Source organism: Chionomys nivalis, chromosome 7, assembly GCF_950005125.1.
Source record: "Chionomys nivalis chromosome 7, mChiNiv1.1, whole genome shotgun sequence".
NCBI classification, from domain to species: domain Eukaryota; kingdom Metazoa; phylum Chordata; class Mammalia; order Rodentia; family Cricetidae; genus Chionomys; species Chionomys nivalis.
Window position 1 is genome coordinate 102,286,781 of NC_080092.1, and position 24,369 is coordinate 102,311,149.

Here is a 24,369-nt window from a genome sequence, read left to right on the forward strand (position 1 = left end):
TCTTTGGCAACTTCATGGTATCTCCCTGACTTTGCCTTCTTTCTCCCTGCATTCAGTTTAGTTTTCCTGCCTAACTCTATTCTGCCTTGCCATAGGCCTAAATAGCTTCTTTATTAACCAATAGCAATAAAACATATTCACAGCATACAGAGGGGAATTGCACACCTCCCCTTTCCGTCTAAATAAAAATGAAGATTTTAACTTTGTTATAGCCAGATTACATATAACAAAACAATTATCAAGCAAAAATTACAGTTACAATATTCAGTCTACTTGTATCTGGAAAGTTTCATATCTAATTTATCTTTATCATAACTAAGGAAACTATAACTATCTACTTCAACTCCATCAAAGAGCTCAGAATGATATAATATTACCTAAGTTAACAGGAAGTGCATTATAAGCAACTTCCAAAACTCTAGAATTGACAGAGACATCTCTCTTCCTGGACAGTCACCCAAAGTTCTATAATGTTGTAGGCACCACTTCAGCCCATAATATCTGACAGACATTTCAGTGAAGCAGGAAATTTGAAAGACTTTTTGAAAAATTTGAAAGTTTTGCCTATATTGGCAGTTTGTCAGTCACTTTCTTCTGTGTCCTTCAGAATGTCTGCCAGTTTCTTTGGTGGAGCAGGAACCCTGAAGGACTGTTTCACCTTCTTTTGGCAAGTTCAGCAGTCATTTTTCTGTGGGTCCTGCATGTCCAGTTAATACAACGTACCATCAAGCAGTCCGGGCAAGAGTGTTTTTTTGCCCAAATGGCTAACCAACTCTATAAGGAGCCTCTTTGATGTCCATCATCCTCTTGAAGTAGACTGGTCCTGCCAGAAGCAGACATGTCTCACTGTTGAGAAAAGTCTATGTTCTTAAAACCTTTTCAATGCCATATTCTGTAGGTCTTTGGAGTGTTGAAGATTATCTAACTGAAATATGTCTCTATAGATCTAGAAAACCTAACATGACTACAAGTTTGACTATTATAAATGACTATCCATCTGTCATTTTTAATTATATATTACATTTTAAGTGAGCTGTATAAACATAATACCTTAAACTAGAAATACACATATAACAAAATTGACCTTAAATCTGTTTCAATAACCAAAATCCATACCAATGTAAAGTATTCATTTCTATATCATATTCTGTTTATTATTTTTTTAGAAATTGACAGTGACTATTAATCATTTATAATCAATCACCTTTAAATGAAAACAAACATGCATAAACAATCATTTTGGGAATTTGGGTGTTGTTTTTTCCAAACTATTTCCTAATGTTTGTTGGGTGAAGTAATTTTAGGGTTCATGGCCGGGCGGTGGTGGCGCATGCCTTTAATCCCAGCACTTGGGAGGCAGAGGCAGGCGGATCTCTGGGAGTTTGAGGCCAGCCTGGTCTACAAGAGCTAGTTCCAGGACAGGCACCAAAGCTACAGAGAAACCCTGTCTCGAAAAACAAAAAAACAACAACAAAAAAAAAGATTTAGGGTTCATGGAGACCTTTTTGGAGGGTCTTGTTCCATCAAACCACAAGACCTCCACAAGGTTATATATCTATATACACACACATATACATGTATGTGTGTGTATGGTCCTGGGGATTATGTACAGGATCTTGTACATGTTAGACAAACACTTTAACACTGAGCTACAGTCCCATTTCTCAGCTTCAATATTTTGTTCTGAGACATGTCCCACTCTGTTGCCCAGACTGGCCTTGAACTTAGAATCTTTCTATCTCTACTTCCTGAATAGTTAGGGCTTCTGGTGCAAACCATTGCATCTGGCTTCATCTGTAATTTTTGGCCAACCATAAACTGACCTCAGTTTAAGCACAAGTGATGGATTACTTACTCCTCTTGGCATATTTCAGAATAGTTGTGATGACCTACAGGAGACCTTAGCCTGCAGCTATCGAAACAAAATCAACAGAAATATACAGCCGATTAGCTAGACCTGTAGTAATTGAGTTATTAGCAGGATCTCCTCGACTCTTCTCTGTTTCAACCCCTGTTCCCTCCTTTCCTAGCTTTAGGCAGGCAATGGCTGGCTGTAAGAAGTAAAATGCTGACTGAAGTGGGTCTTTTTGGTGGTACAGCTGTCTGTAGGTTGCCCCTGCTCCTGTAAGTAATCCTAATATTCATTGATTTGTTTAAAGTGGGGCGGGGGCAGAATCTTTAATCTGTTAGGCCCTTCCTTTTTGGGGTGAATAAACATTTGGAAATTCACACAATTGCATACCACAGTTCCAGGATGGGCACAATAACTCAGCAAATTATCAAAGAATCTACCTCCTGCTGTGATAAAAGCAACTGATACTGGTTCATAGACACTGCAAACACACAAAGATGCAACAAATTTAGAGGAAATTTTGTTCGATGATCTTAACCAATCTCCAGTAACTGCTATCTGGTTACAGGCTTTTTACTTGAATATAGAGGAAATAAGCTGAAAGTAACAATCTATGTGCTACACTTTCTTTTTTGGGTGCCAATTTATAATGAATCTCAAATCTAGCTGTCTCAGTACAGTTTTTGTTTTGATTGGAAACTGTAAACTTCAGATTGATAACTTCGTAATTAGTGTAAGCAGTGTTTCCTCTAAGAAATACTTCCGTTCCTAGATACAACAAGCCTCAATCTCAGAGATTTGACAGTCTAGTACGGGAAAGCAACTAGGCTAAGACAAAGCAAGTGTGAAGTTATCCCTGCTACTGGGACGCCATGCTGGAGGGGGTAAGCTCATACTCCCAGTGAGGGAGAACTGCTCCATAGGGCTTGGCTTGAGGAGATGCTCTGTAACAAGGAGAATGGTACCAACCCTAACCCTGGGACAGACCCCGGACCAGGAAGCTCCCCTCGGTCACGTGCTCCCTACCGTTGCCTCCAGCATCCGGGCCCCGAGCAGCCAACGGTCCATGGGTCCCAGACCGTTGGGGCGCAAGTAGCTCGGCAGCAGATGCTCTGAGCAGCTGTAGACGACATGATCTCCTCCAAGGTGGTGCCCCGAGAGGAGGCTCAGCGGGAGACGCTGTCTGAAGGTCGACTGGAGGCAGAGTCCTCCGACGAGGCTGGCCCTAGCTGGGCCGCAGGGCCGCCGTCAGAGCGCCTGCCGCCCCTGGGTCAGGAGGCACCTCCACCACGCCGCTGCCACACCGACTGTTTAGAAGCGCCCCTGTCGCGCTCCTTCCAGCGCCTTGGCGCCGCGGTGGGTTCGCACCCCTGGCTGTTTTTGCTTGGGCCTGCGCTGCTGACGGTCGCGCTGGGCACCGGCCTCATCTTCCTGCCCAAGGAGAAGGAGAACCTGGAGGAGCAGTACACGCCGATTGGCAGCCCTGCCAAGGCCGAGCGGCGCTTCGTGCAGGGTCACTTCAGCACCAACGACACGTACCGCTTCTCCGCCTCCAGGACCAGCTCCGAGACCAACTTCGCGTCCATCCTGGTGGTGTCTCTCACCGACTCGCTCCTGAAGCCGAGGACATTCACAGAGGTGAGCAAGCTGGACAAAGCGGTGCAGGCGCTGAAGGTGGTACAGGAAAACGGACCGCCGATCCTGTATAAAGAGGTGTGCGCCAAGTACAAGACGCTGTGCGTGCCACCCAACCCTCTGCTGTATGCCTGGCAGCATAACTTGTCATTGGATTTATCAAGCCTCACCTTCCCCATTCATAACATGTCCAACCACTTCATCTACTTGGCGGGCTTCTTTGGGGGAAACGTCTTGGGCCAAACCGTGGGAAGAAGTCAACGACTTGTTGAGTCCCGAGCGTTGAGGCTGCTGTATTACCTCAAGACCGAAGACCCCGAAGACAGTGAGCGTAGCAAGGCATGGCTGACTCACTTTCTTGACCATTTCAACGACATGAAGAGCAGTCTGACTTTAGAAGAGACAGAGGTATTCTGAAGGTTAGGGTTTGCAAGGGAGGCCAATAAGGGTGGGAGGGTTGGAGATGAGGTGGGCCCTTGAATTAAAGCTGAATATGCTCTGCTATGCTCGGTATGGAATCCCATTGTAACACGGATAGATGAAGCCACAGATCATAAAGCATTGTCATCATTCTGGTCTGTACACGAATCCTGCATCAGGAACTCTGCCCAATATAGAAAATGACTTTGACACGTGGTGTGGGGTTTGGTTTTCTAATTAAGTTACTTGAAAAATATTTTATTGAGCCCATTCTTGTTCCTAGGAGTTCCTACAGCCTGTTTGTGCCCAATGGAATTAAAAGACAAAACTTTTAAGTTCTGTCATGTTATTTAAGAAGATAACTACTTCAGCCCTTTTATGGTTAGTTATAGAAGTATATGTCACCTAGCTTAGTATTGAAGTATATGTCATCTGTTAAAATTCTGGGCCAGCAATTCCAATATATAACCCTAGTGAAAGCAAATGCTTACTGGGAAGCCAAGCATTTCTTTTTTATTTTATTTTATTTTATTTTATTTTATTTTTTGGTTTTTCGAGACAGGGTTTCTCTGTGGCTTTGGAGCCTGTCCTGGAACTAGCTCTGTAGACCATGCTGGTCTCGAACTCACAGAGATCCGCCTGCCTCTGCCTCCCGAGTGCTGGGATTAAAGGTGTGCGCCACCATCGCCCGGTAAGCCAAGCATTTCTTAAAGTGCTATTGATGCAACTAAAATATGAAAAGACACCAATCTAATAAGATGTAGAATATGCCCAAAATTTTCCACAGTTGTCAGTGAGGATAAGATTTTACAGTGTGCATAAAATTCAATTTTGGTTTGTTTATATTTAGGGTTTGCTTTTTTTTTTTAAAAAAAAAAAAAACCTGATCTTGCTAGAATGGAGAGCAACAATTTAAACTTTGCATTTTGAGGGAAAGGTAGGAAAGCACACTGCAGATTTTATGTGAGGCAAATCATTGACTTTTTACACTGTGGCCATTAACAAACTGAAGTGTCCAGCAGAGTTTGTAACTTCTGACAGACTCTGGAATTGGGATTGATACCGAGTATTTGTTGTTGTTGTTGTTGCAGGTAGTCTATTTTACATCCCTTTCAAGGCAGCTGGAGTTTGAGGCAACCTCCAAGACTGTGATTCCTCTGTTCCATCTGGCATACATTTTAATCATACTGTTTGCAGTTGTATCATGTTTCAGGTAAAACTCTCACTCATGATTTACTTCTCACTTTCTAATATATTGTGATAAAAACATACACAATATACAAATTTCATTGTAACAATTTAGTGATATTAATTCTATCCATACTGTTTATCCATCACAACTATCTGCTTCCTAGGTTTCTCAACACTACTAATAGATACTCTATTAATTATGCAGTAACCCCCTAAACCCTTCTCCCATAGTCCCAGAAAAACTAACCTATTTTCTATTTCTGAATTTGCCTATCCTAGACTTTTCCTTTCTGTTCTTTATAGCTTACTCAGTCTAAAGAAACCATAACAGACTGACACTTCTGTTATCTATGGTTTTATTTTTCCCCTAATTTTAAAGATTTCCAGTTATTCAAGTTTTTCCTTTTTAAAGTAGGTGTCTATTGCCGTACATTGCCTTGTCACCTCACTCTGTAAGTTAACAATGTTGTATGGCTTTTCTGTCACTTGATAGAAAATCTATACCAAAAGAAACTTATAGAAGAAAGAATTAATTTTGGCTTATGTTTCTCAAGGGATACAGTTTATTATGGAGCAGGGATCTGGCTGATCATATTTCACCCACACATAGGAAACAGAAGGACAACAGGAAGTACCCAGTGATGTACTTTCTCTGGAAAGGCTCCACCTCCTAAAGTTTCCATAACTTCTTCAAACAGTACCACAAAATGAGGACCAAGTATTCAGGAAAAAAGCCCGTGAGGGAAATTTCTCATTCAGACTAATAGTTTCTGCCCCTTGTCCCCATAAGTTCATGACCATCTTACAATGCAAAATGCATTTAGTCCAACTTTAAACATTCCCACAGTAGTGGCTGGAGAAATGGCTCAGTAGTTAATAGTACCTGGGTTTGGTTCCTAGCACCCCCACACAGTGGCTAACAACTGCCTGTAACCCCACTTCTAGTTGATCTGACCTTCCTTTCTTATCACTGCAAATGTGGTGTAAGACATATACATACAAAATTTAAAAAGTAAGTTCCTATAGTTTTAAGTCTTAGCACTGTTCAAAAGTTCAAATTTTCTTCGTAACTGTGATTTCCTGTTTTTTAAAAAAACAAGTTATATATATGCACACATATATATATACAGATACACATACACATATATCTTATAAAATGGGACAGAGTATATATTACCCCTCCAAAATGGAAGTTTGGGGACATAGTAAGGAAATATTAGAGGAAACCAAGACTGAAACCCAGCAGGGCAAATGCAATGGTTTGTAGCTCTGTGTCTGGTAGCTGGGACTTCAGGTTCAGAGGGCTTAGTTAGGTGCCTCGGCACTTCCAGCTTTGTTGTCAGCAATATCTCTCCTGAACTGGTTCCATTTCCTGTATTCAGCTCTCCTTGATACATGGCTTTTGCAGTTTTGACATCTCCAAATCTTGAGGTCTGAAACACAGTCTGGGTTTCACTTTTACAAGCTTCACACAATGGCCTTTCAGGGCCTCTAACATTGGCAACATTGCTTGGCCTCAGTGGCTCTTTGACACTGTGGAAAAAGAATCAATGACTTTCTCAATTTTGCATCTTTCTTATCTACAAAAGTAGTACTATGTGAACAACACTGAGAAGTTCAGCTGCCAGCCTGAAATGGGCCCTTGCCTGTTGGCTTGGTTTGTTTCATTTTCTAATTGCTGAGTTGCTTGCAAGTAGATTGTGTGCTACAAACCTTACTCTCTGTTGATGAAAATAGTTTTAGGTTTCTAATCTAAAGTTTTTCTTTAACTATTATTTTATTTCATATATATGGGTGTTTTCCTGCACATATGTCTGTGTGCTGTGTACTTGCTTGGTACCCATGGAGGACAGAAGATGTTGTCAGATACCCTAGAACAGAGTTACAGATGGTATGAGCTACTCTGTGGGTGCTGGGAACCAAACCCTGGTCCCCTGGAAGAGCAGCCAGTGCTCTTAACTGCTGAACCATTTCCCCAGCTCCTTTTTCTAACTCTTTAAAGAGTTTGTTGAGGTCTGAAAAGCTAAGTCCCTCATTACGACTTTTCATGAAAATTATTGTGTGGCGTTTTTCATTTTTCTGCGTATTTATCTGTACACTGAGCAGGTGACATGAAGTTTTCAGCCCTGGTCTAATCTTCTGGAACCACCATTGATTATGCACTTTCCACTGCCTCCAAACAACATTGTTATTGGAACATCATTTGTCACTATTATATGACATACTTTTCTTGGAAAAACACAACACAATACACACACAACTACTCACCCCAGAAAGGGAGCTCACAATAGATCAAAGTAATGATCGTGCAGAGTTTAAATTTGAAGAACTAATGAGTTTTTAATGGGGTTGCTAAAAGTAGTATGCGTAAGGGCATTACTTACAGGAATAGGGGTGACTCAGAAAGAGTAGCTGGATCACCAGAAAGCAAAACTTAACATGGGTGGCCACTCATGAAAGTCGTATCCCTAGAACTTTCTGCATAATTTGCAAGGAAACTGGATAGACTGAGGGTTTTTCTGTGTCTTGACTGGTTAGATTCCTCTCCTAGCAGATCTATGAGAATTTTTACAAGATTTTGCTTTCCTAGATGTGTGTCTCTTGAGTTTCTTCCTCCTTCCTGGAATAGGAATAGGTGAAGAAATGTTTGCCTATTTGAATACGATCTTTCCTTTTGTCTTAGAATCTCTGATTTGAATTCCTACTCATCATCCGCACATGATGTATTTCTTTTCCCTATAATGTATTTGGAAGTATAGTTGTCACTCACGGTTTTGAAGCAGTTTCTAGCAAGTGAAGTCTAAAACCTGTAGTGTATTGCCAAGGTTTTAAAAGGTACTGATGGGGGCAGAGGGATGGTTCTTACAGAGAACCCAGGTTCAGTTCCCAGCATTCATTTGGTGGCTTATGATAAAGCATCCTCTTCTGACCTCTGTGGGAAGAAGGAATGGGCATTATGAACATACAGATATGCAGGCAAAACAAACATACACACAGAAGAAAATAAATCCAAAAATTTTAAAATTTTCTGTTGTCCTGACAAGGAAATAGGTTGGTTGTTCAAAATGTGTTGTACTCCAATTCTTTTCTTTCCTTTTTCAAATTATCAACCTTTCTATAAAGCACACATCATCAAGTAGATAAAAATCATGAAAATGATTTTAAACAATGTTTCCATACCTTTAGCACAGTATCTACTGGACTAATTTCAAATTGCAGACTATTTGTACTATGTTTATGTCTAGTTGAAGTCAGGGGTTGGATGGACAAAGAGCTGAATATGTGTTCCATTTCACACACAGCTTGCCCTTGACTGTGCTTTGGATGTGGATTGAGGGAGTCCTAGTTCATGTATTGATAACTTGGTTTTTAGCATTGTGATATTGGGAGACAGTGATAGGGATGCTGTCCTCAGAGAGCACTGACATGGCTCTCATTAGTTCTTTTTTTTTTTTTTTTTTTTTTTTTTTTTTTGGTTTTTCGAGACAGGGTTTCTCTGTAGCTTTGGTTCCTGTCCTGGAACTAGCTCTTGTAGACCAGGCTGGCCGCGAACTCCCAGAGATCCGCCTGCCTCTGCCTCCCAAGTGCTGGGATTAAAGGCGTGTGCCACCACCGCCCGGCCTCATTAGTTCTTGTAACAGAAAGTTATGAAAACAAAAAATCTTTCTCCTAAATCTATTTTCCCATCTTTCCTTTTATTCAATCTCTCTCTCTCTCTCTCTCTCTCTCTCTCTCTCTCTCTCTCTCTCTCTCTCTCTCTCTCTCTCTCTTTCTCCTACCACAAAGACATGTACCATGTTATAACACAGTGCCAGGAGCTCTTGCAAAGATGCTGCATCATCCTCTTGGACCTTCAGAATTGTGAACTAAATCAATGGTTTTCATTTTATAAAGTATCAGGCCACCAATGTAAAACATTTAAAATTAATAGTTGCTTTTAAAAAGTAGATTCAACAGCTACCTTGTATCATATCTATATCCTCCCTTTTTCTTTTTAGAATAGATTCAATAATCTTCCTTTCTATCTTGTCATATTTATATCCCCTTTTTACTTTTAATCCCCCAAAGGAGATCCCTGAGATTACAAAATTTACACCCCAACTCCCAACCCTATGCCAGCTATAATCAACCCCTAATTGATGTCCCTAACCCTGAGGATAAACTTTGTTGAAAGAGGGGATGTTGTCTTCTAGAATTACTTCCAGCTGTCATGAAGGCCATGTTCTTTCTATGGGATCCTGTAAAAACTAAAATGATGGTTAAATTTCAAGACTACTGTCTGGTATAATTGCAAATAGTCTCTGAGTAGTGGGTAGGGTTTTTCTGAAGTTCTTGTTTGAAATTCTGGCCATAACATTGTAAGAAGGTGCACCATTTCAGCTGACCAAGTTGGAATCATTTTGAGTAGCTGGTACCCAACACTGATCTTAAAGTAGCATTATCAGCATCATGATGTCATAACAGCCAGATGAAATCGTTGTTGTGGGACCCCATCTTTTTCCTGGAAACTTCAAAGAATACTGCAGGAAAATTTATTGTTCATTATTATTATTCATATAGACATATATTCAATGAAAGGTATGATAGAGACAGAAATATTTATGGAGAAAAGTAAAATCTTTCCTAAATTCTTTCTTCTTTCTGTCCCATACCAAATGGCTCTATATGAGACAGAAACTCTGAATTTTTCTTTTAACAACATGCTTGGATTTAGAGATGGATAGTCATTGTTCAACTCCAAAGTCAACTTTGATTTTTAAGTGATTTATGCTTCTAGTATACTGAGAAGTGAATATATATGTAATTAAATTTTACCCTGTAAAGGTTATGGTACCATAAGTCAGATTTCTCTTTGCTTGTTGATTCTTTCTGGATAGCTATGTTTTCTTCTTTCGGCATCTAAATGTCCAAAGTCTCTTGACTTTTTGAAGATGAGTATTTTTCTGCAAAGACAAGAACAGAATCTTCCCCAACCCTTATGAGGGTTTCTTACCACTTATATTATTGTAATCTCTGTGGATGAACTGTTATTTTTATGTCTCAGAGATTTCTCTTTTTCAAACTGAATTTTTATTAATCTTAATGATATCCACAGCTCTTCTTCTCCTGTAGAAACAAGAGAGAAACCCCTTCCCCAATCTCCTGGTTTCCATTCTGAAGTCAACACATTCTTGAAATACACTGGCTGATTTAATTCAGAATTTTTTCTATTATCCAATCTCTCTGCTGTTGTTTCTTTCTCATTAGTGATAAGAAAATTCAAGGTTAATAAAGCATTATACAATCTATTTCTGGAGGTATTTTTCTATCCCTTTCTGTTTGTTTAGCATGTCCTTTATAGTTCAATTTGATCTTTCTATAACTGCCTGACCTGAGGGATTGTTTGATGTATCTGTAATATGTATATATTTATATATGCATATGTATGGATATGAGATAAGTATATGACAGATATAAAAATTATCATCCTAGAGGCTTTTGCCTTGGTGTCTAAGTCAACAACTAATTGGTCGTATTTCAGTATGAAAGCTGCCATCACAAGTTTTTATTTTTCTCTCTAAACTTACAGGTTGGACTGTGTAAGAAACAAAATGTGGGTAGCAGTCTCTGGAGTATTTTGTGTTGCCTTGTCAGTGGTGAGTGGCTTTGGCTTGATGCTGCACATTGGAGTCCCGTTTGTGATCATAGTTGCAAATTCACCATTTCTTATTCTTGGTGAGTAAAACAAAATATGAAGCTGTGTTGAGCCTGTAGGTATGTGTGGTTAAAAAGGTAACACATTTGTGTAGAAACCTCAAGCAACTGGAAGAACAAATTGGCTTATCTATCTTCAGAGTTGGAAAAATGTAGTATCCCAGACAAATAGAAAGGAGAATGGACTTTAGTTCACACTGAAAATATGCAAGAAGTATTTTGTATCAAGGGATACACACTAAATTTGAAAAAGTTTTTCCTCTAGATTAATCAGTATTAGCAAGATTATTTTGGAATGTCGTGTGTGAATACTCAAGAGTTTGCTGTAGAAAAAATATAAATTGGTTTGTATTCCCCAAGTTTATAGCAAAAAATTATAGAGCAACAATTTCAGTTCTATAAAATTTATTTGATACATGTAATTGATCATAAGAACAAATGGGTTTATTTTGGTGTGTTTTAGAATAAGAAAATATTGAAAGCAACTTGATCCCATATCAATATGGCATTTGTCAAATCAAACATATTAAAAATGGAAACCATATCTGACCTTTTAAAAAAGACATATAATGAATCAAATGAAAATTTGTCATTATGAATCAAGATACATGCAATAGATAATTTCATGGGTGTAGCTGCATAGAACAAATTCTAGATGAATTTTTAAAATGTGTTTTCAGAATTTTCCTTGCAAGGGTGATTATAGTTTTTTTGTATTGCTGTTTTTAAATTTTATTTTACAGTAAGTATGCCTGTCAAACTATGCAATTTGAGAGAAATCAGTTTTTCCCCTGTAGATAGATGGGTTTATATTGCACATCAGTTTAGCCTGCTCTTAAGATTACACTCCCATGTTCATACAGTTAGCCACTGTGCCCATAGTCATCAATAACTAGGTTGATGTCTTTATTGTAAGCCAGTTTGTACTCACTGTATTCATACAGTCTGTATCCATAGGAGTGTAAGTATAGATTTGTAAAGAGTATATGTAATTCTAACAACTCAGTAACAGTGAGGAGAATTTCTGAACAAATTTCCATAAGTAATAAAATCAGGTTTTAAACACCCAAGAGTTACCAGTGCATTCCATTCTTGGTTTTTAGTGCCTCTGATTATTTCCTCTGTTCGGTTGCTGGTCATGGGGTGCTACCATACAGTATATGACAGCCCCTCTACCTTTGCGCAACTTCCTACCTCAATTATATCTGAACTACAGGCCAGCTTGTAATTTTTAGTATTCTCCTAACCTTAACTTGTAACCAATGAAAAAGAAGTAAAGATCAGCATTGCAGTCCCAAACCTGCTGTTAAATAAACATGGAAATAAAAGCACACATGACTGTAAGCAGTCTCCACTTCAGTCTAATGCTGGAGGGAAGTCATTGATAGCTGGCTCAGACTGTCTAGTCTCCCTGCTTTTGCGTCTTCATTTTTTACACTATTAATGTAAAAGCTCTCAAACATTCTTCAGTTTTGTTTCAAGCCAACCATGAAATGGCACCATGGAAAGGATTCCAAAGATTCACTTTTGCACACCTTTCTCATCTCAGGACCAAAGAAACATTCTGTCCACTGAATGCTAGGTGTCAAAAACCAACAGAGACACTAGATTTGTGTGTATGCCTAATAAAAATGGCACAACTTGGATGGCCTTATGCTTACCTGCAAAAACATTTGCCAACTCCCACAGAATGTTTGATGGATGTGTTTGTGTATTAGTTGAAATGACTCATGGGATCAAAGATAGATTGCTGATGCTATTTCACCTGGTATGCAATCAGGTAGATGTCCTCATTTTATCACGAAGATACCCTGGGTAAACACTAGGGAGTATTCTGTGTACTAGCAACATAGGTATGTACAAAACTAAGACCTATTACAGAGGAAAGAGTGACAAATTTTGTCATAAATTCAGAACCAGACTGAGAAGATGGTGTTGAAACAGAGATTTTCAAGACAAGTAATAAAAAACACTTGGTTGTTTTAATATTTAATGTGTATTATTAATATGTAGAAAGATCTGTTCTTTTGTTATAGGTGTTGGGGTTGATGACATGTTTATCATGATTTCTGCCTGGCAGAAGACCAGCCTCATGGAAAGCATAAGAGAACGACTCTCCAATTCATATTCAAAGGTGGCAGTGTCCATTACAATCACCACCCTCACCAATGTCCTTGCTTTTTATACGGGAATCAGCAGCTCTTTTAGGTCTGTACAGTATTTTTGCATCTATACAGGAACAACTCTGCTCTTTTGCTATTTTTATAGTATCACCTGTTTTGGAGCAATTATGGCTCTGGATGGTAAAAGAGAAGTTGCGTGCTTCCGCTGGCTAGAAAAGCCAGACCCAAAATATGCTTCATTAAAAAAATCCTGCTGTGTCCCATTTGGTTCAACCCCAGATGAGAATGGGGAAGATAAGCATCCAATGAATTTGTTCTTTAGAGACTATTTTGGTCCTTTCCTCACAACTTCTAAAGCCAAGTTTTTTGTAGTGCTGATATACATTTTCTACATCATAAGCAGTATATATGGATGTTTCCAAGTGCAGGAAGGGTTAGATCTTCGGAACCTTGCGAGCGATGATTCCTACATCACACCATATTTTAATGTTGAGGAAGATTACTTTTCAGACTATGGCCCAAGGGTTATGGTCATAGTCACTGAGAGTGTCAACTACTGGGATGGAGATGTAAGACAGAAGCTGGACAACTGCATGATAAAGTTTGAAGAAAATGAATATATAGATAAAAATCTCACAGAGTTTTGGTTGAAAGCATATATTCAATATATGAATAACAGTGGAAAGGACCCTAATGACAAGAATACATTTATGAATAATATTTCAGGTTTTTTAAAAGTTTCCCCTGTTTTTACATATGATATTAATATTTCCTCATCTAATGAGATCATTGCCTCCAGAGGCTTCATTCAGACTGTAAGGGTTTCTTCGTCAAGCAATAAGAAGAGAATGTTACTACAGTTACGAGGCATAGCTGAGAACTGTGAGGTTCCCTTAATGGTGTATAACCAGGCATTCATCTATTTTGATCAGTATGCTGCGATAATAGAAAACACTGTTCGAAATGTCATGGTTGCGTCAACAGCTATGCTCATTGTTTCTTTATTGCTAATTCCTCACCCAGTGTGCTCCTTGTGGGTTACTTTTGCTATTGCATCTGTGATTGTGGGAGTGACGGGTTTCATGGCATTCTGGAATGTTAATCTTGATTCCATATCCATGATTAATCTTGTTATTTGTATAGGGTTTTCCTTTGATTTTTCTGCACACATTTCCTATGCATTTGTTTCCAGTTCTGAGACCTCAGTAAATAAAAAGTCAATTGAGGCGTTATATATGCTAGGCTATCCAGTGTTGCAAAGTGCAATCTCAACAATAATAGGGGTGTGTGTTTTATCTGCAGCTAAAGCTTACATCTTCAGGACATTTTTTAAGATTATGTTTCTTGTTATGTTTTTTGGGGCCGCTCATGGCCTAATTTTTATTCCAGTATTCTTAACCTTTTTTTGAAAGTTTGTTTCAATACACGGTAAATAGCCCTAACCAGTTAGAGAATTCCTGATGACCTGAATCCAGTCTGATTGCAAAATGTACTAATTAAGACTAGTCAATAGAAAAAGAGAGAGATGAATTAGAAGAGGCATTTCAGGGTAAGAAAAACCAGGGGTAGGGGTGAGAGGGAAGAGAGGGTAATGTTGGATATAAACAAAGGACATTGTATACATGTATGAAAATGTCTCAATAAAAACCATTAGTTTTGTCCAATTGGTATGCACTAATAAAGTATGAATTATTAATGTATAACTGAAAACAGATATAAAGTGTTAAAAATAGTCATTCCACTTCAAAGATGTTTTCTTGATTTTGAAGTTCCATATTAAATTGTTCCTTAACATATTCTGAGAAAAATTAAAATGTCTTTACCAAATTCAGAAAAATGTTATCATCTTTATTCTAATATCTACAATAAGTCTTAGTTACTTTTCTATTGATGTGATGACCATAACCAAACTTTGGAAGGAAAGGTTTATTTCAGTTTATAGCTTACAGTCCATCACAAAGGAAAGTCAGGACAAGAACAGAGAGACAGAAACTGAGGCATAGACTGTTGGAAAAACTCTTATTGGATTGTTCCTCATGGGTTGCTCAGCCTGATTTCTTACATACCCTAGGGAACCTTTCCAGAGATGGCCCATGAAGGGACTGTAAGCTAGGTACTGTGGGTACTCAGCTATCAAAAACAAGACATTACTCTCTCTTTTTCGAGACAGGGATTTTCTGTGTAGTCCTGGCTGTTCTAGAATTCACTCTATACACCTGACTGGCCTTAAACTCAGATCTGCCTGCCTTTGCCTCCTGAGTACTGATATTAAAGGTGTGTGCCAACCCTGCCACCTCTGTCATAACACTGTTTGGGAACATACATAGTTTTTTGAAGGAGATAGCATTCAATTCTGAATAAATAAATGTATTAGTAATTAGTAAGTAGGGATGTTGTTCCAAAAAGATGAATTATATCATTTTTGTTTTTGGACATATGTTTTATTTCTTCTTGCTCATCTTTTAGTCATCATTAATAAACTATGACAGAACAGAGTTATCATTTCCAATCATTTTCCCTCAAGTTTTGACATTATTGATTAATAGAGTTATCATTTTTACTCATTAACCCCATAACCCAATTTTTAAAAATCTAGAAGCATATGACAAGCTGTTCTCAGACTGGTTGCTTCTCTGACTACAAGGACATTTGACCAAATCATCTTCAAACCATCCTGAGCATGGTGCCACATCCCAAGCAGTGTATTTTTAATTCTTCATGGTCAGAGTGCCCAAGATATATCCTCAGGCCAAAGCTGCTGCAGTTATTATGCAAATTCTGGCATAATACAATGTTTATATTTTATATCTTTATGGAATACTTTTATCATCTTTCTATATCATTCTTTGCCTGTCAGTATAAGTCTGTGTAGGACAGAGGCAACTTCAGCTAATCTAACTTTGTTGCTGCCTGTGCCAGGCAATTGCCTGAGTGTACAGTGGGAAGAGGCTTGTGATCTGAACTGTGGCCAGTTCCTCTAGCCCACCGAATCTTGTTGACCTTTTAAAGTTTACTTTGTTTTGATTATCTTGTTTCTGAATAAGTATAGGGACAGATGTTTCAAAATGTCTTATAGCCTCATAAAGAGACTTCTGGCTTCTTTATGTGTGTCACAACCTGCAAGGTGTAAGGAAGACCTTCAAGTAGATGAGGATATCTTCCAAAGTGGGGGGGAATAGTATGCTAGGGACTGTGCTGGGGAAGCTTAGAAATACCATTCCTGGGAGAAGGCCTAAATCACTCATAATAAATGTTCCATCAATCCAATGTCCCAAATTGTACAAATATTAAAAGTCTCCCAAGTATGCAACAGGTGGAGATGAAAACCAAAGGTAGTATGGCGGCCATCATGTGGCTCAGCTTTGCTGGATCTTTGCCAAATAGCTGTGCTGGCTTTATGATTCCTGCCATTCCCATCAGATATGACTGTGCCAATATCCAGCATACAAAACTTCACAGAATGTTCCCTTAAAATGGTTTGTATTGGGTTGGAAATACAGCTTAGTGGTTCAGTTTTTGCCTAACATATGTGGATCACTGGGTTCAGTCCCTAGTACTATAAAAATAATTTCTAAAAAAATGTGTTTCGTATTGAATTTTGCATTTTTACAGTCAGATCTTTCCATTTTGGTGATTTTTTGGCAAATGCAAATAGTTGTGTAACCACTACCTCCTCCAAACTGTAGAACTGACTGAGCATGGTAGTGTATACCTGCTACACCAGCACTTTGGAGAGAGAAACAGGAGCTAAAGGTCAGCCTGGGCTACATGAGACTTTGTGCTAAAATCAAAAACAGCAATGATAGCCTTTGCTGGAGAGGTTGTGGAGAAAGGGGCACACTCATTCATTGCTGGTGGGAATGCAAACTTGTGCAACCACTTTGGAAATCAGTGTGGCGATTTCTCAGGAAATTTGGGATCAACCTACCCCAAGATCCAGTAATACCACTATTGGGAATATACCCAAGAGATGCCCCATCAAATGACAAAAGTATCTGTTCAACTATGTTCATAGCAGCATTGTTTGTAACCTGGAAACAACCTAGATGCCCTTCAATGGAGAAATGGATGAAGAAAGTGTGGAATATATACATATTAGAGTACTACTCAGCGGTAAAAAACAATGACTTCTCGAATTTTGCGTGCAAATGGATGGAAATAGAAAACACTATCCTGAGTGAGGTATCCCAGACCCAAAAAGAGGAACATGGGATGTACTCACTCATAATCGGTTTCTAGCCACAAATAAAGGACATTGAGCATATAATTTGTGATCCTAGAGAAGCTAAATAAGAAAGTGAACCCAAAGAAAATCATATAGTCATCCGCCTGGAGAGGGGAAGTAGACAAGATTGCAGGGCAAAAACTGGGAACTTGCGGGTGAGGTGGCAAGGAGCAAAGGGGAAATGGGATGAGAAACATGAGAAGGGGAGGATGGGAGGAGCTCGGGGGATTAGGATGGTTGGGATATAGGAAGGGAGGATACGGGAGCAGCGAAGTATATATCCTAACTAAGAGAGCCATCTTAGGGTTGGCAAGAAACTTGACTCTAGAGGGGTTAGCAGGTGTCCAGGGAGATGTCCCCAGCTGGTACCTTGGGCAACTAAGGAGAGGGAACCTGAAATGACCCTATCCTATACTGATGAATATCTTGCATATCACCTTAGAACCTTCATCTGGCGATGGATCGAGGTAGAGACAGAGTCTCAGTTTGGAGCAACGGTCTGAGCTCTTAAGGTCTAATGAGGAGCAGAAGGAGGGAGAACATGAGCAAGGAAACCAGGACCACGAGGGATGCACCCACCCACTATGACAGTGGAACTGATTTATTGTGAGCCCACCAAGGCCAGCTGGTCTGGGTCTGAATAAGCATGGGTTGAAACTGGACTCTCTGAGCATGGCGGACAATGAAGGCTGATGAGAAGCCAAGGACAATGGCACTAGGTTTCGATCCTAATACATGAACTGGCTTTGTGGGTGCTTAGCCTGTTTAGACGCTCACCTTCCTGGACATAGATAGAAGACCTTCGTCTTCCCGCAGGGCAGAGAATTTGGACTGCTCTTCAGTATCGAGAGGGATGGGGAATGGTGTGGGGGGAGGAGAAGAGGAGTGGGGATAGGGGGAGGGGACTGGGGGGAGGGGGCAATATTTGGGAGGAGGGGAGGGAAATGGGAAACGGGGAGAAGGTGGAAATTTTAATTAAAAAAGAATAAAAAAAAGAAAGAAAAAAAACTAAAAAAAGAACAGTTCCATCACCCCAAACACAGTGAAGTACCAGCCAGTACTTCTTTGCCTCCCACAGCCCTTGGTGAGGTAGCTACTTAAGTATAATCTCGTCTTTTGTTTGTGTGACCCCTTTATCTAAGAGTTTGTCCCTCTCCTCTGGTTGCTAACAGGGCTTGAAGCATGATTTAACAAAAGCTCAGGGTCAGAAATTGGTGTTCAAACTGAAGATCCAAAAAGCAAAACAGCCAGCCACTGGCTCGTACCTCGACCTCAGTCTGAAATGGCGATAGTACCTTCTGAGATCTCAGAAGGAGACTGCTTCTGAGAGCTGTCTTCCCCTGTCTTATATTTCTCTCTAGGGCTGGGAGTAAAGGTGTGCGCCACTGTCATTAAAGTCATGTACCACCCAGTTTCTATGGCAACTAGTGTGTCACTGGGATTAAAGGTGTGTGTCATTGTGGCTACTGAGATTAAAGGTGTGTATTATCATAACCTGGTTTTGTTTTACTCTCAGATCTCCAGGAAGTCTTTATTTATTAAAATACATTTGAAATGATACTACAAGGGCTGATAGGAGGGCCTCAAAAACAAAAATATGTCCTGTGGATCCAATGGAGTTGGAGGAGCCAGGTTACTGAGCCCCGGCATTGCTTCTATGGCTATTCTCTATCCATAGAGTTTGCTTATCTCAAATGTTGCATGGATGGAATTATGTGGTTTGTTGGCTGCAGCTTCTTTGACAATGCTCGGTTAATTTGAGATTTATCTGATACATAAGTTAATGGTTTGTTTTTATTGTTGAATATATGTCCACCATACAGATATACCACATCTTATTTTTGCATTCTCTGTTGGAAGATTTTTGGGCAGTTATAAAGCCCTTTCCAGTTTCATATACTTGTATATGGGTTTTTATGTCAATGTATCTCTGCACTCTCAGATATGTGTGAAAAGAATGACCTTATGCATCTCCTAATTATTCACGTGTTGAAGGTTTGTATCCAGCCTTGAGAGGTAGTGGACTCTTCTAAAAGGTAGAATCTAGCAAGACAACCTTAGATTATTGGATATATGCTTCTTAAGGGATTAATGAGGCCTTGATCTCTTTCCTTTATTGTTCCTGACCATGACATGAACAGGTCTCTTCTGCCAGACTTGTCTGCAATGATGTGCTGTGCTGGTCCAGGCCCCAAAGCAACAGGGCCCATTGACTCTCTTAGCTACGTGTTCTTTTACTGTGAACAAAACAACTTGGGGAAGAAAGGATTTATTTCAGCTTATAGTTCCATGTCACAGTCTATCACTGATGAAAATCAGGGCTAGAACTCAAACAGGGTAGGAACCTAGAGCCAGGAGCTGGTATAGAAGCCCACGGAGGATTGTTGCTTACTGGCTTGCTTGTCATGGCTTGTTCAGACTGCTTTCTTATGGCAGCCAGGACCATCTGCTCAGGGGTACCAACACCCACAATAGGGTGTGCCCTTCCCCATCAATCACTAATGAAAAAAATAAATAGGTTTTCTGTAGCCTGATAATAGGTTTCTTCACTAAGCCAGATCAAGCCAAATAGAAAAAGTGGAAGAAGAGGGTTTTTTGCTTGTTTTTTTGTTTTGTTTTTTTGAGCAAAGCAACTTCTGGATGAGTTCTCCAGTTCCAGAGATTGAGGCTGGAGAAGTCATACACCTGAACAGGGAGCTTTTATATAGGCTGTAGGCAAGGAGTGATGATGATGTGTCTGCCACAAGCTAGGTTTATGCCCAAGTATGGTCAAAAGCTGAACACTTTAGGCAGGGACTTGGGCAGCTGGCAACTTCAGGGGAGGAAGCTACAGTAACCACTAAGAACACAGAATTGGACTTTTTGGTGCCTCCCCTTTGTTCAGAGATTCTACAAGTAGGCAGACTTTGGTGGGAGGCATGGGGCTTTCCAGATCATGCAGAGGAGAGCTGGAGGTTCCAACCAAACAAAATATACTGCAGATTTGTAGATGGAGACTGCTTGTTTGTTTCCTGGCTGCCCAGAACCGAATAGTTACACAGAAACTGTATTAATTATAACAGTGCTTGGCCATTGACTCAGGTATATTCTACCTAGCTCTTACATCTGAAATTAACCCATTTCTATTCATCTGTGTATCTCCACATGGCTATGGCCTACCAGTAAGGTTCCAGCATCTGTCTCCTTCAGCATCTAAATGGCAAGGCATCTCTTTGACTCTGCCTACTCTCTCTCTACATCTCTGTTGGAATTTACCACCTGACTTTACTCTGCTAAGCCATTGACCAAAACTGCTTTATTCATTAGCCAATAAAAACAAGATATATACATCCCACATCATCTTTCCCTTTCTGCCTAATTAAAAGGAAGGTTTTAACTTTAATATAGTAAAATTGCATATAACAAAACAATTATCAAGCAAGAATTATAGTTACAGTATTTCTTTGTGAGTGTAAAGTTTCATAGCTAAATTATCTTTTATCATAACTAAGGAAAACTATAACTATCCGTCTTCAACTCCACCAAAGACCCTAGAGGATATAATATTACCTAAGTTCAGAGGAAGTGCACTGCAAGCAACTTCCAAACCTTTAGAGTTGACAGAGATGTCTCGTTGTCCAGACAGTCACCCAAAGTTCTTCTGTCATGTTGGGGCATTCATCTTCAGCCTACGGGCCCATGGCATCCAGCACACTTTTCAGTACTGTCAGCTCAGTCTCTTTCTGATGGAACTCCAGAAATGGAGGGCAAAGACATGTGTCTTGCTCAGTGCATATTTGTTTGATGTTGTAGACACTGGTGACCTTCAGTAATGTGGTTGTGGCCTTCTTCAGGGAAGAGTGGAAGCTGCTGAATGCTGATCAGCAGATTATGTACAAAGATGTGATGCCGAGAACTGCAGGAAGCAGCTTTCTCTGAGAAGGGCCACAAAAGTGATTTAGTTTTTGTTTGTATAGGTATTTTGTTGGGATGTCTGTCGGTGTACCACAGGGTCTTAGAGGCCCCCAGACTTTAGCACAACCAGTACCACCTTGGAAGTACCATTTATTTAGGTCATGGAATCCAGCATATGGTGACACCACCTGCCAAAAGGAGAACAAAGACCTAATTCATAAATGTCTGTAGTTCTGGGAAAGTCTTTTGGCTTCTGTAGTTCTGCTTCTAACTGTTCTTGCTACAACCCAGGATGTTGGTGAGTTTTCCACTTACATACATTTCATTTCAATGCTATTATGTCTAACATGCAAATTATTATACAGCTTTCAAAGGTGTTTTCTTTTTCCCCAGCCTCCCGAGTGTGTGCATAAGGACAGCCAGCCTTCTATGTAAAAAGAAAACAGAACTTTTGCTCATCCCTGCTCCTTCATTCTCTATCTCTTTTCTCTGACCTGTTCTCAGCTCATCTAGCATCCTACCTTCAGCATTCACATTAATTAACTGAGTGATAATTGTGTTTATTTTTGAAGACAAAATCTCACTATGTAGCCCTGGCTGACCTGGAACTCACTATGTTTGTATACTAACCAGGCTGTCCTCAAACTCACAGTGATTTATCTGTCTCTGCTTCCTAAGTGCTGGGAGGTAAGGTGTGTGCCACCAAGCACTTCTCAATACTGCTGTCTTAATAATTTACAGCTAATATCTTCCATGCTATATAGAATAGTAGCAGGAACTGGAGACAAAGCCCATAAAACCTCATCTGAAGCAGACTGAGGAGTTCTTTTCAGAGACCTCTACTTAGATGGAGCCAGGGTTCTTGGCTTTGCAACAGAAAAGAATTTTAGGTTGAGTCAGTATAAATCACACTTAAGGTTTATATAAAAAGATTTTTAACATAGATATTACCATAGGTATTAAGTAAGATAGACAGCCCTTCACACACACACACACACACACACACACAGAGAGAGAGAGGGGGGGGGAAGGATAGTATTCATCTAGGTGTGGGTATTAATTTCGTGTGGGGGTTTCTGCAAACACCTTGGCCAACAGAATGTCAATCTGTGTGAGGCAAAAAGGAATTCAGATTCAATAGGATTCAGTAGTCACACTAAGGTTATTATAGGCATTATTTATGTAGAGTATAATTCGAAAAAAAGTTTCCTGGTGTAACAGAATCCCATGAGCACAGTAAAGCTTAAGTCACAACTAAATAGAAACTTTTTTTTTCAAAATACATGTCTCTTATTAAATGAAGATGGGTTCCATAGATAGACTATAGATGTTATCTTAAGAGCCTTGGGGAGGATGTTCAGATAGTACAAAGGTCATCTAGGCTATTGACCACCTCCATTCCTAGTCTTCCAGAAAACAGGTTGTACATCTCTTCCTTTGAAGAGACAATCCTGTATGTTTAGCATTCCTGGTTTTCCTGTTCCTTATCTGTGAGCACAAGGATCTCTGTGCCCTAAACAATTTCATAAGAGAGTTGTGTGGTGCCTTACTAATAGCAATATATATGATTTTGTTGGCTTCTGATGTTTTGGATTTTATACCATTTTGAATTTCAGATTAGGTGTGCTCCCACTGCCTGTAATGTAGTGTGTTTATCTCATGGAAATACCCCATTCTATTGGGCATTTTTTTTTACCTGTGGACTATTATGAAGATGATTTCTTCCTATGCTGTACTATCTAATTGATAATAATGTTGCCATTTTATACTACAGGTAATGTTCGGTATTTGGTTGTCGGCTGACATCTTAGTGTTAGAAGATGGAGTTCTTGGTATCTTGGGGAAATCTAGGGATGATGGTTAGAATCAAACTTGAGAACCACAGAGAACAGGGCATCGTTCTGACAACACATGGCTCATTTAACTCAATCATACAGTTGAAACTCTATCAGAAGGTTATTGTGTGGACTGACTGTAATGCATGGAATACTTAAACAGTGCCTGGCCCTTAACAGGGATCTTTATCTGAGCAGTGAACAATGCTAGCTTTGAACTCAAGACCTGGAAGTGCAGTAAATGGTGAGGGGCTAGTGGGTAGGGTCACTTTCTGCTAATCCTGATGATCTGAGTTTTGTACCCAGAGTCTAAATGGTAGCAGGAAAGAAGCAACATGGCACATATTCCCTCACTCTCAAGAAAGTAAAAATAACAAAAAAGAGGTAAACATTTGATGGTCGTTCAGCTGGTGCTTATAGTATTCGATAATTTATGAAATAAAAACATTCATCAACATTTTGATTATTATATATCTATGTAATAGAATATTATGCAGACATTAAAATTATATACACAACAGCTGTGGGAAGAGGCCCGCAGCTCCCTACTACAAAGTCTAATAATGGAAAGATTGATACTGCCATGTATAGTGAGGAAAAAGCATGATCGGTGTTGGTACGACATAAACTAACATATTTATAAATAAATGCACAATAAATAGGTGTCCATTGCCCCAAACTTAAGAAAATATGTAAAGGATTAATAGCAGTTAACCTACATATTGTTTGTTTGTTTTTAAAACTATGCTTGGGCTAGCGAGAGGGCTCAGAGATTGAGATTGCTTGTGGCTCTTATAGAAGACTCAGGTTCCATTCCCAGTACCTGCATGGTAATTACAGTTCTGGCACATAAATACAGGCACTTTCTCCCCACCACCCAACACAATACCTTAAAATTGTTTTATTTGTTACTAGGGGTGATGATGCAAACCTTTAATATCAGCACTCAGAAAGCTGAGGCAGGTGGATTTCTTTGACTAGTATGGTCAACACAGGGAATTCCAGGACAGCTAGAACTACATGGTGAGACCCTGTTTCAACAAAACAAAACACACTATCTCACTCTTGCCAAATTCTCCTCAGAGACCATGTTAAATTTTATAATCAAGAAAACTGTATGTGGTAACAAAATTTTCTCTTCCAAAGTTCCTCTTTATTCATATGCTCACAAAATCTTAAGGGAGTTTAGGAAGGTCATAGAACATCTAGAAAGTGAAATCAGAACTATGCACTTACATTTATAATGATATAAATGTATTCAGTTTTTTATTAATGAAATATGTATGGACTAGGGTGAAAACTAAAGCAATGTTAAATGGAATCATGAAGCAAAGGGCCAGTGAGGTAGTTTAGTGGGTAAAGGAGCTTGCTTGAGAAAGGAAAGACCCAATTACCGCAGTCCCACATCGAATACTATGGCACTCTCCCTCCCCCATGGAAGGAAAGATCCAATTACTGCAATTCCACATCAAATACCATGGCACTCTCCCTCCCCAAGGA

General features: G+C 39.5%; 1 protein-coding gene across 1 annotated transcript; it reads left to right on the plus strand.

Moving 5' to 3' along the window:
• Positions 1 to 2,983: 2,983 nt before the first annotated feature.
• Positions 2,984 to 14,324, plus strand: LOC130877104 (patched domain-containing protein 3). The gene is made up of 4 exons (XM_057774006.1): positions 2,984 to 3,895; positions 4,999 to 5,120; positions 10,668 to 10,813; positions 12,829 to 14,324. Exons 1-4 carry the CDS (start codon positions 2,984 to 2,986, stop codon positions 14,322 to 14,324), a joined length of 2,676 nt encoding a protein of 891 aa, XP_057629989.1.
• The last annotated feature ends 10,045 nt before the right edge of the window (positions 14,325 to 24,369 follow it).